This window comes from Lolium rigidum, chromosome 3 (assembly GCF_022539505.1).
Source record: "Lolium rigidum isolate FL_2022 chromosome 3, APGP_CSIRO_Lrig_0.1, whole genome shotgun sequence".
In the NCBI taxonomy this organism is placed as follows: Eukaryota; Viridiplantae; Streptophyta; class Magnoliopsida; order Poales; family Poaceae; genus Lolium; species Lolium rigidum.
This window is the reverse complement of record NC_061510.1, coordinates 230,897,351-230,910,016: the sequence shown is the minus strand read 5'-3', so window position 1 is coordinate 230,910,016 and position 12,666 is coordinate 230,897,351. Positions and strand designations below refer to the sequence as shown.

At 39.8% G+C, this 12,666-nt stretch overlaps 1 protein-coding gene across 1 annotated transcript; it reads right to left on the bottom strand.

Moving 5' to 3' along the window:
- Positions 1 to 671: 671 nt before the first annotated feature.
- LOC124703101 (ATP-dependent DNA helicase Q-like 2) lies at positions 672 to 12,078 on the bottom strand. The gene is made up of 22 exons (XM_047235308.1): positions 11,804 to 12,078; positions 11,562 to 11,651; positions 10,528 to 10,748; positions 9,983 to 10,129; positions 9,686 to 9,901; positions 9,034 to 9,138; positions 8,858 to 8,962; positions 8,628 to 8,750; positions 7,561 to 7,649; positions 6,645 to 6,681; positions 6,505 to 6,538; positions 4,761 to 4,813; positions 4,613 to 4,690; positions 4,445 to 4,510; positions 3,284 to 3,350; positions 3,161 to 3,214; positions 2,907 to 3,014; positions 2,669 to 2,748; positions 1,877 to 1,955; positions 1,283 to 1,500; positions 1,013 to 1,201; positions 672 to 812 (listed from the first exon to the last, which is right to left on the bottom strand). The coding sequence occupies exons 2-21, from the start codon at positions 11,626 to 11,628 to the stop codon at positions 1,034 to 1,036; spliced, it is 2,115 nt and encodes a 704-aa protein (XP_047091264.1). The 5' UTR covers positions 11,629 to 11,651; positions 11,804 to 12,078; the 3' UTR covers positions 672 to 812; positions 1,013 to 1,033.
- Between the last annotated feature and the right edge of the window lie 588 nt (positions 12,079 to 12,666).

Below are 12,666 nucleotides of genomic sequence, written 5' to 3'. Positions count from 1 at the left end.
TGTGTCGATATGTTGGAGGTTGGGAAACTGAGGCTTGTCGGCTTGACTTGACAGCAAAATTCCGTTTAGTACGTATATTGAAAATAATTGGGTCGTTTTGTACGGAAAAATATGACGAACTCATGTTTCAGTCTGACAACAAGCACCCGTGCCCACATCCATCCATTCGTTCTTGACAGTTCTGCAGTACACCCCCGTGAATTAGAAATTTTGAGCTTTGATTTGTGTGGATTTATGAATACATGAGTACACTTCTGTGTGAACTGGAAACTGAACTCAAATTAGTAGATTATGTTTGAAGGGAAACTTGTCTAATTCAGGCATTAGGTTCTAGTATCATCGAATCCAAGACCGACTTGCACATGTTTTACCCAGACCACGCTACACTGAATCTTGAAATGGTTTGGGAAACAGTTTCCAGACCGAAATGTGGAAGCAAAGGTCTGTATCCACACTCTAGATGTTGGGTTCAACCCTTCCACACTGATGAACATTCAACTGATCAACATTCTGGAGTCACAGAAACCCAAATACCAAACAAAAATCGGCCAACGGCAACTATTCAAGCCACAATGAATATTTGCTGCTTAAATAAAATCTTTGCAAATTACATCCGTTGAATCACGGTAAGAAAACTGTTTTGGAGAACAACTCCAAAACAAAATTCTCAGCTTCATTCCGTTTGGTGGTCAGGGCCTTTTGTTACAGAGTTTAAGCAGCTCAGTAGAATCTAACGTCCTGTGTTGTTAGTCACTCATCCTCAATATGCTAATACTGCTTGCCTTCATTGACTGGTGTAAGCATTCTACAACCTGAAACATGAAGTATACTCTGCTAAAGAATAAGTATATTATGGAAAATAAGAAATAAAACACTCAGGTGTGGGCATTCCATTGGGAAAGCTTGTTTCAGCTACAAGAGAAAAATCTAGAGCTAGGGTATCAAGAAGGTCCAACATGTACTGTAGGAACATTGCTCAATCCATTGAGAACTCAGTTTCAAGCATGCATACTTAGACTTATCCATGGTAATGCTAGGCTTCCTCCTCGCTGCTCTCAATGGAAACAACATCTTTATCCTTCCTTTGCCTCTTAGCTCCACTTGCACCACTGTCCTTTCCACCCTCAGCTTCTGACCGCATCACCTCAATGATGTCGTTGCCGTACTTGTCGGTCTTTACCTTCCCTATAAGTTTTTCTAGCTGTACAAGAAAGAACCAGAATGTCCTGTGTTGGAGATACACTTGCAATAACAAGGAAAAACAAGTTGAACCAAAACTCACCTCGGCAATAGTGGTTGGTTTATGGATGTTTAGCAAGGAAATTTGCTGCGTGGAAAGAACTGCATGGGGGAAGATGCCCCCATTAGCAGAAGAGATAGTTCTACGTAGGTCATCAAGCTTAGTTTCCAAACTGCTCATCTGATTGCGCTTTGTACTTTTAACTCTGCCATCACTATCTTGAGAGTGAATAGCACTAGTTAGCTTCACTTGTCGGTTCCCTGTGTAGTAAAAACATATATTCATGACCACGTCCCACAAGCATATGAACCTACTACACTGAAAAGGGTGTGGAAGAGTGTGAGCTCAAGCCTCAAGGGACGAATATAGCACTAGGCACAAGGGATTTTCTAATTCATTTAGCAACAAGCCAACAACGGACAGAGTGGTGCTGAGGGTTGCAAGCGGGATCCCGCGAAAGTCCAGCTTCTAGCCTAAAATTTTGGGCAATTTTTAAACTAGAAATGATAAAATGAACTAGAAGCAGGACTTTCGTAGGACCCCGCTTGCAACCCTAGTGGTGCACATGCACTCACGGACTTTCATGCATCAATGGTGAAGTAAAATGGATGGTCTGCAAGAAAACAGATCAATTACCTTGCAATGCTTGCTTCCACAGTGGTCCTAAAGCAACATATGCATTGGTTGTATATGCTGTATGCTGAAATTCTTCTTTCTGTTAGGGAAAAAGATGGATGTTAAGAATCTTGGCCAATCCAGGTCATCGAGGCAAACAAAAGAAGATGTTCAATAGCTCGAACTCTAATGTTTAACATGCGAATATGCATGGCATAATATAGTTAAGTCACCACATTGGAGATGCAACAAGAGGCTGCAAATGTGCAAAGTGTTGTACCGATTGTTTTAAAGAGTAGGAATGTGTTCCGTTAATTTAATACAGTTCAATGGTTCAACCCAAAACATGTTAAGCCCCATGGACACTTTTTATGTATATAATTCTACCTGTCACCCAGATCTCTGAGGATGAGACCAAAATGTTTGATTTATAGGCTCCCAAATTCAGTTGCTTCATGCCGCTTTCTGATTTTCCCTAGATGGTGTCAAGAGGCATATTGACAACTAATATATTATTGTTTCTGCTGCCTTAATAGCTAGTACTTTACAAGGTGGCAAAGATACAAAACATCATAAGATATAAAGAGTTTAAAAGAAAAATTAAGCAAACCAAAGAGCAAACAGAACTGACAAGTGCTCTGGCATTTTCCCAGGTCCTGGGACTTTATTCATGACTGTTTTCATAACCCTAGTCGCAATAGTTCTTACAGAATGGATATTTAGCACTACCGTATGTTGCAAACAAGAGTCCGATAGGAACAACAGTAGAAGGTTTGTTGACCAATATTAGATTCTGAATGGAGGAACACATACCAAAACACGGTCAAGTATAAGTTGAACTATCAACAGCTCAAGTTCTTCCTTCTTAAGATCAACTGCTTCATTTGAACAACCTGCTTGAGCATTCGTAATTGTAATGTCAGCTCGGTTGTAGGGAGACACTTCAAGACTCCTATGTGATGCGACATTTTACCCAGGCGAAGAACATAGAATGCAGAATGCACCAACTTACTGGAATCAGAAAAGGGTATAGTTAGTTGAGGTCATTTACCTAAATGCTTCCATTTTGTTTTGAACTTATCCAACAGCTGCAGCAATGTAGCTCTTTGGTCATTTTGTTGCATTTCTTGGAGAAGTGAAACGATGATTTTGGTATGGTCTAAACAAGAAGCCGCATAACCCATCATGGACAGTAAAGAGGATAATACATTACAGTTTCCACACAAAAAAAGAGAACTCTACCAAAAAAAAAATGCTATAAATTAAAGAATGTGTAGTTGGATGTAGATAATAAACTTATCATACAGGTAGCATCTGTGTCCTTGAGCTCAATACTAGAAGCACAGTTGTCACACATTCCTGCAAGAAACTGTGTAAATATCATTTAGGAAGTTCAGATATGGACAACGTTAAGTACTGAGAAAATACCATTGCATTCCTGCACAGCCTCTCCAAAATGTTGAAAGAAAGCACCACGGCGACAGTTTTTCTTAGACTGAAAAAACAAGTTTGCAATCGGAAGTTATCATCAAACACACGACATGACCAGCAGCAACAAAAGGTAGCACAACATTTATAAAAAGAATTAATGTCCTTTCTACCAGTCCAAGCGAGGGGGTACTGGAGAACTAAAAGGATAGGTTCTTGTATGCTGTATTCGAAATACCATACTCACATTATCTCCAATTAACTAGACCAAAAAAATCCTTTCTTATTATATGCAAGATTGTGGTAAAGCCCCTTCCACTATTTAACTTTGATTTCATAGAGTTTTTATATCAAACTTGTCTAGTTAGATCTAGTACTCCGCTAACATCATATTCATCCCAATATCTTGTCCACTCTTCCTCCTAACCCGAATCCCCGGAGGATTCTGGCACCATGTGAGAACCCTTCCCCAGGTCAGATAGACCACATGTTTGTATGCGCAAGCAAGGGGGTTTTCCCGCCCAATCTGCGCCATTTCTGGTGTTCAGATGCACGTCTCGCAACCAAGGGGAGGAAATCCTCCGCCACTTCTACGATGCAGTGACGACTCCTTCATTCAGAGGACGCACTGCCACTTCTGTTCTCGCCAGCCTCCCTGCCATGGCTCTGTTTTCCTTCCATGACCGCATAAAAATGTCTGTTTGTTATAGACTTCCAAGATCGAATTCTTCTGTTCTAAGCAATTTTAGAAAATAGATGCGTGAAGGCTCTTTATCACTGATTGTCTCCTATTCCTGAGAGCTGTGAGTTCTATGCCTGAAGAGTAATTATCTAGCCAGAATGTTCACCAAACGTGATGTGCCTCACTCAACAGTGTGTGCAGTTCATTTATAGCAGGGAGGTGTGATAGTACATGCGTGTTCAGTGGTGGTTTATTTGCGAACTGTTGTGATATCCAGCTAGGATACCCAATAGGCATCGATCAACAACTATATGGGACTTAACAGATAGAAATACTCCATTTATCATAGTTAGTACCGAAGGGTCTGAAATCGATGAAATGTAGACGAGATCAAATAAGGAAAATCAAGTGTTAAAAGAGTACTTTCTACTATTTTATGGCTTTTAAAAGATTGGCACTGTTAGGATTGCGAAATGTACCTGACAATATCGTGCTATGCCATAAAGATTTTCCAAGCCACAGTTTTCATAGAAGACCATCGAACTCTGTTCATTGAACATAACAACAGTGAATGTGGCATTACGAAAAAAGGAACTCACAGAACTCATAACAATTAAAAATTTAGAAGCTTCATGATTTAGCCTCACCTGGCGGGGAACGTCACCAGGCCGATAATATAGAACACATTCTGAAGGTAGTCCATCTCTACCTGCCCGACCACTTTCCTGAAGTCACGGAAGTCTATTTTAAGGGACGATATGGTCAGACAACTGAAAACTTGATATTTAGATGTACCTGGTAATATGTCTCCATAGACTTGCTAAGGCTATGATGAACTACAAATCTGACTGCAGAACCAAAATGAAATTTGTATTTATTTTTCCTGATAATATAACTGCAAACATAATAATCGTACTTGCTTCATATCACCAGTATAACAGCTTCGGACTCAACAATTAGTACCCCACCGGGAGACACTAGTAATCAGTGTTACATAGGAGGACATGCAAACAATTGAGAATCACATGTTCAAATACTACAGGACAACTGAAAATACATGAACACATCTAGTAAATGACTTTGCTAAATCATTTCTGAACTGGGCTAAAGCAGAATCTATAGAACATCGGAGTTAATCATTCTAAAGACAGTGGTTCAAAAGGTTCTAAATATCGTTTATCCCATGTGGTTATCTTACCTCTATAAACACTATGGCCTCCTAAGAGTCAAATTCTACATCAGACAATTCAATACAACCCAAACTCTACCTCTAGAGATCCTATGTACCTAAAAGCCTATGGCCTCTTTGGTTCGCAATAATACCGAAAATGCTGGATTGCAACAGCATCAGAGAACATGGAAACTTGTCAGCCAGAAGATTTTTTCCAACAGAATAGGCTCAATGGAAAATTTCCATTGGAACAGAATCCACTAAAGCCCATAGAGATGATTCATAGGGTCTATAATCCAACAGATCAAAGTATCAAACAACCTCTACAGGAAAAAATCCCACGGGCTGAAATCCTACAAATTCCTTTGAACCAAAGAGGCACTAATGTCTAGCAATCAAATCTAATTTGCACATGTATCGATCCAATATAACTCTCTCGTTCTAGCAATAATATAACTCAAATCCTCTCTACTTTCAAATAACCATGGGCGGGCACAGGATACTGAAAATGGGTATTCAAAGTAAGAGAAAAATTACACAGAACCAGTTCCTGCCCTTTGCCGGCTCCGGTGTTCCCGCCTCTCACTGCCTACCGCATCGCTGTGCTACTGTTGGACCAGAACGGGAGCAAATCTACTGCCCATCTGCAGCTATTTGGCCAGAAAGATAGCTAGATTGGTTAGGCTATGTCTATGCAAATAACACGGCAGCAGTATATCCTACGCGAACATGAATGCATGCATTCATACACAGAACTAGTCATTGAGGATCTTCTGTAACCTGTTGCTACCACTCTCAGCTACTCTCTTCTCGCTAGCTCCATTCGCACGGGCCTCAGCTCCCAACAACACTGCAGGTTGTGCTTACTGGTGGCAGCAGCTCACCTTCAACATCTGCACAGGTTTTAGGCTGTTACTCACTTTCTCTGCTCCCAACTACCCCAATAGGTTTCTTCGCCTACCACCCCAACAGGTCCCTGCAGCTCCCTCCCTCTCTGTTAGCATCAGCCTCAGCTCCCTTGCATTCTTCCCCGAATACTACTCTGTGGAGATGGTGGGGAACATAACTGCTATCGATATAAAATCTAAAGGAAGTTGATAAGGGGAAGATATAATGAGGAGTTTGCGGGTGGGTAGAGAGAGGAACAGTATGTGGATGGCATGTCAGTACCGCATAAGTGCTAGTGCCATGTGGATGCCTCAAGAGATAGGCAAAGCCTGGGTACATACATCTAGTTACAAACTTATGTGGCAAGTTTTCATAAGTTTTCAGAAACTTGTGGAATCACAAATAATTAGATTAGTTAAGTATGAATCTACACATCAAGCACATGTCATCATTATGATCAAAGTCCAAAACTGAACACACCGTCTGGTTTGTTGATCCCCATTCCGAACGCCACCTAAAAAAATGTAACAGGCAGATTAATTGCTCGGGGAGAGAGAGAGAGAGAGAGAGACAGAGAGAGAGACAGAGAGAGAAACAGAGAGCACATAGAGAGCACATACTGTTCCAACGATGACCTGTGATTTGCTTTTACTCCAACTGTTGAAAAGAAATAATTGGCTAGTTATATGCAACAATAAGAAACAAAAGAGCTCAAATGCACATCTAAATATACACGCAAAAATAATGCAACAACATCGCGTGCTTAGGGTTTGGAGGCTAATCACCATTTTGTGGTTTATCAATACTGATGCGACTACATGGCTAGTCCTCTGATTATATAGAGGGTTGAGATAAAAGGTAAGTTTGAACCATAAAGAAAGCACCAAAAAACTTGGAATCTGATTGACATAGGATCCCTAGGTTATCGTGAGCATCAAGTAGCTAAGGTGAAGGATCAAGCACCTTCTGCTTGTCCATATCTTTGTGTGTGCTGCCATACACCCTGCCCCACATGACAAAAAAAGTGGTGCTTGAATAAATATCAACTTCCAGAATTATGTCGCATCAATATTGTCCAAACAATCAAAATGTTGGTATGTGGTTATTAGGCACGGTATGTTTTTTACAGAACTGTGGAGTTCAATTCAGATATTAAATCCTATATAACATGGACAAGCCAAAAAAAACTACATATGGCATTTGTTTCTCAATGCAGAAAAAACACAAAGGACACCTTCGTTTTAAGGATCCAGAATGAGTATAACGAGTAATGACATAACGTATGAATTATCATTATCGACATGACAGGCAAAGAATTCACAAGTATATAAGGATACTAGTTGCATTCACGCAGGGAGACTGCTACAAAGTTGATAAATGGAATTCTTCTAACATCTCTAACACATCTAAGGTCATACTTATGAAGTTACAAGCATGTGCTTTATTCGAAATAAAAGTAACAGAAAATTCATGAGTTTATCATACTAGAGAAAAAATGATCTTAGAGAAAAAAGTGCACAAAAATTCGGAACACACCGCATATGAACTTTCTCACGAGCAACAGCATCCATATCTGCGTGATAATAATCTGCTGAAATACCTCTTCCACGCAATTCTTGGGCAACCTGTTTGTCAGTAAAGTGAATGGTTTCAACAAAATGTGACAGAGCACCAAGGGAAATGATGCTGGCCCAGACTGCAGAAAATGAATGGCCACTTTAAACTAAAAGGATGAAGGGAGTCATTCAATGGCATATGGTGAAATCAGTCGTTATTCAGTGTCAAATAAGCAAATTCTCATAGTTTAAAACTTTTAATGCCGATCTGATAATCAGACACCGTGCACAACAAGAATAAGTGCAAGTAAATTCAGATAGTCAAAGACACTCAGGACTCAGCATAAGACCGGCTAGGATTGTATCGAAATGTGGCACATGAAAACCAAGCCAAGTTTTGGCATTATCAAAATCCAGGTAGCCAAATTGGCTGCCAGATTTTGTCCAAGTTTGGCTCCAAAAGTGAACTAAAGAGCCAAAAAAATTATAACCTTACAAGAATATTTGCAAAGCTCCAAAGTTTGGTAACACAAACTTTTCTCAGGGGCATGAAACCAAACTGTGGTATCATTAGCCATGATCTTTCGTCAATAAAATGCAAGTGAAATCATACCTTACATACATCAAAGAACAAAAATTAATTGTACATTGTAATTTCATTATTCATGTACATGTCAAGCTCAATAATCTCCAACAGCTTATGTTCTCACATTAAGGTGCTAGTGCTTGGATCGATCAAGAATCAAAGTTGTACCGAATAGCATTTACACCTTGTAAAGGTTCAAAAGTTATCCGAAAAAGATTTGGACTGTTTGTACAATCACAACAAGATTTCATTGTGAAGTATTCAAATATAATGATATATAATTCCTCAAAAAAAGTGTTCAAATATATGACCTTACAGACAGCGCAAAACTTTGAGAGAATGCACAACACACATTGAATCTAAATGGAGAAGTGAACAGTTACAGCTATTTTACCGCTAGAAATTAATTTGCATGTCAGCAAATAATTGAAACAGAAACATCCACAGGTCAGTCTACGAACCTGTTCACATTCCTTCCTAGAAAGGCAATACACAATCCCCGATTCGTTATTTGGATATGATTCACTTATGAAATTTGCAATCTCATCAATAACAACCTTTCCAACTGACGATTTCTCATATACCTACATGACGAGAATGTAAACTAGTTAAATCCTATTTTTTTCCTCGTGCATGCTTCTGCCAATAGACTTTCTCATGGTTGAATCAAGAAAAGTAAACTAAAGCATACTCTGTAGAAAAGGTTGGGCCTGTTAACAGAGCTGACAAACTTGACACATGTTGGGATATGAAGCATCTCTATCAAATCCATTTGCACTTTACTTGTTGCAGTTGCCTACAAAAAAAAAAGGTTCTGCTTCACACAAGCTTTACTTCTTCTAACTTGAATTCACTTGTATAACTCACAGTTAAAGCTATCATGGGAACACTGGGAAACTGGATCTTCAAAATGCCCAGATTCTTGTAGTCTGGACGGAAATCGTGCCCCCATTGGCTGCAGCAGTGTGCCTCCTGCATCATAGCTGTCAGTGGGTAACTTTAGATAAAGTTGCACTTGAATGCACAAATTTGTAAATTTTGACCACTAGCTGTGCTGTTGTTCTTATAATTATTTCATGAGAAACAAACTACAAATAATATGAATTGGTGAACATCTTAAAATCTGTAGAGAGTCAATGGAATAATTGAGATTAAATGTTCCGTATGAGTAAACAAAACCAATCGTAAACTGTTAGAATAAGCCGTAATTTTGTGTGTGCATGTCTTACTTTAGTCTAATAGGAAAATTTTAGTATTTCAATAAGAAAAATACCCATATTGGATAGTAATATTGTTAGAGACTGACTGAATAAGCATGTACTTAGAGAGACTGCGAGTATCACACACAACCCAATTTTAGCAAGCAAAAAGGGGCTTCATTGTGTGGTGGATAGCGTGTGAGTGTTTTCAACCATGTATAGCTCAGTGGAACCAACGAATTTGATAAACAGGCAATAAAGGAAAGACTATAACATATATTCGCGCATCGTCAACAAAGAGAGAAAATACCATCACTCACATCTATTGCAACTAGAGAAAGGCGCCCAGCATGATGACATTTCTCAAGCTTGGACATGAATCTTTTACTTTTGGATATCTTTTCAGGTGTCACGTACAATATCTTCAGTTCCCCTTCACCTTTCTCAAGCGCCTTATAGATGAACTTCTCAATTTCCTTGTTGGTAGTGGAAGTCAACATGTGCGCTGGTATACCTAAAGCCGCCAGTCCCATGACCTAGAACAGTACAGATCATCAAGAACGAGAACAAGCATATATATAGGGCAACAAGAGAAAAGAAAAGAAAAGCTTAAACACCTGATCCTGAATAAGCGAAAGCAAAGGACTGACGACAAGTGTAATTCCATCACGAAGAACAGCTGGAAGTTGGTAACACAGGCTCTTCCCTCCACCAGCAGCCATTATAACCAGAACATCTTTTCCACTCATGATAGAGTTAATTATCTGGAAGAACAGTATGCTTAAAAAAATGCAAGTCTAGAAAAAAAAGTATACAATCCTGAAAAAGGTTATGGTATATAAAATTAGGCTGAACACTACCAGGAAATGGGAGACAAAAAATGAAGGATGTCAAAGGAACAGAGGTTCTAAATTGCCTGCTTTGAACAATATACACAGATCAAGGATAGAACAAAACATGCTATAAAACAGTATCTTACATATCTGAAGAACTTGAAATGAATGATTCTTCACGAAATGAAATGAATTATAAGAACCTCACTGGTGGTGTTAAAAGTAAATTTATACATATCGCTGGATATTTGTGTTCGTTAATAAGCAGTTCCAAAGAAGAGGAAACATCAAAATAGCATGTTATATTATAATTTCTGCTAGAAACTTACTTCTCGTTGATTTGACCTGTAGGAAGAGATACCAAATACATTGAATCGCATGTCATCAGCCTGAGAATCCCATGAGAACTTTCCAGACCAATCTTCCAGAGCAACTGAAGGGGCAGTATCTGATGTATCTCTGGAAGTTTTAGATATTTCCAGCAAAGCCTTCAAATGCGATTGGCGCTCATACAATTCTTCTTGCTGATCAAGCAACATCTTGATTTTGTCTGCATATAATGAATTTTAAGAGGAATATTAGTTCAGTAGCACTCGAAACAGTTAAAATTAAGGAAAATGCCGGGAAAGATGGCTGGCAGCATTTGATTTTATGTTTGAATTAACACCACTTGCTAGAAAAAAAACAAAACGCCCTTTAGCTTCAATCAAAGAAGAGAAGAGGTACCCAGGAAGTGCATTATTAGTCAGAAAGATGTTAAAGTAGCATGCCAATAATATAACATCAATGTAATTCTCATAGCTAGGGAACCAGAGCAGAGCACCCAACTGCATTCCACTGGAACAACTTACACTGCTATCCTCTAACCTTGAGATTCCTTAGTCAGAGACATGCCATGAAGTTGCTTCGAGACCAAAATACACCTAGTGATTTTAGCCATCTCCGTTTGTGATGTGACTATACATTTTCGAAACTGAAGAGGTTGTTTGTAACTTGTGTGAGCGTTTGCAAATATGATGTGATAAAATGCTGAAGGTGTCATCATTGATTGGTATTTATCAGTTGGCTAAAAAACGTGTTGTTGCTTATCCTTGGGGACATGGTGCCGGCTGACCAGACATTTGGTTGTTGTACAAGCAGATATTGCTGATCCGTGTCCACACAAGGATGGTGTGCGCTTGAAACTAAAAATGTTGTTCTATATGTCAGCTTCCTGCCTCCCATTATTGGGTCCATGAGTATAATTTTACAAATGAGTTGTTATGGAGAAGGGAAGCAGACTATGAACCTCACTCAATGAAGAAATCATTACAGATCAAGAGATAAGAATGTGTATAGTGGATGATGAATATAGTGATGATACCTTGTAGTTCATGGAGTTCTGACTCCACTACCAAAAGTTCTTCCTTAATGTTTTCTTCATCCTCCATGCCTCAAAATTTCACCGTTAATCCTGAAATATACACAGCATGATTTTTTGCAGATTAATTATGCAGTTAACCACATACATAGGCGGAATGATTTGACAATAAACTGGGAAAAGAACATACCAGAAGCAGGGTGCAGAGATTGTAGAAGGAAAGGACGAGCTAGACTAAATCTAACCTGCGGGTTGCAGCGGTGGGTGAAGAGCTGAACAGCGGAATATCGGTACAAAGGTCGGTGTAGATGGGGGTGTCGGGGTCGCCGGTACAGATGGGGAAGCGGCGAGGGGTCGTGCGCTATCTGCGGGCGGGGAGGCGCGAGTAAGAGGGCAGCGGAAATAATGCCGGCGCGACGTCGTGAGCTCTGGATTCGGTGAGTCGGTGCTGGTGGCGGTGAAGGCGGCGCTCGCCGGTGTCCAGAGCTTGGGGAGGAGAGGAACCGTGGCGGTAGCAGGCAGCCAGTCAGGGTTCTATGGACATTTACGAAAACGACCTCCACCTTTATTATAATTAGATACAGTTTCTTGACTGCTTTACGATTATTCTGTTCCAATCTTCAGTAACCAGCTACTCACTCCCTCCCAAAATAATTAAAGTTCTAGTTTTATCATAACTTAAACTAATTTAAGTTTAACTGAGTTTATAAGAAGATATAATAACATCTACTCCCTCTGAATCTAGATAAATCTGCAGCACTTTCGAACATAGGAAGTAAATGAAAACATTCATGTGCATATTAGTCACTCCCTCACATAAACCGTTAGTTTGCAAATGACCATCTATCTTTCTTATAAAATACCCCATAAAACTTTGTTTCTTCTCATTCTCTAGTTATTATAGGTAGACTTAGCTTTAAACAAGTGGTGTGCAGGCATGTAGCCTCCTGCGCTGACTGCTGCTCTGCATCGGGTCATCGGCGTGCCGTCCGCGGTGTAGTTTGCCACCGAGGACCTTCCCAGCAACCTCGTGGAGTACCACATGCCTCTCCCGTGTGATTTCCCATCCTCATCTCGTTCTCTCCCTCGTCAAAATGGTCATCATCGC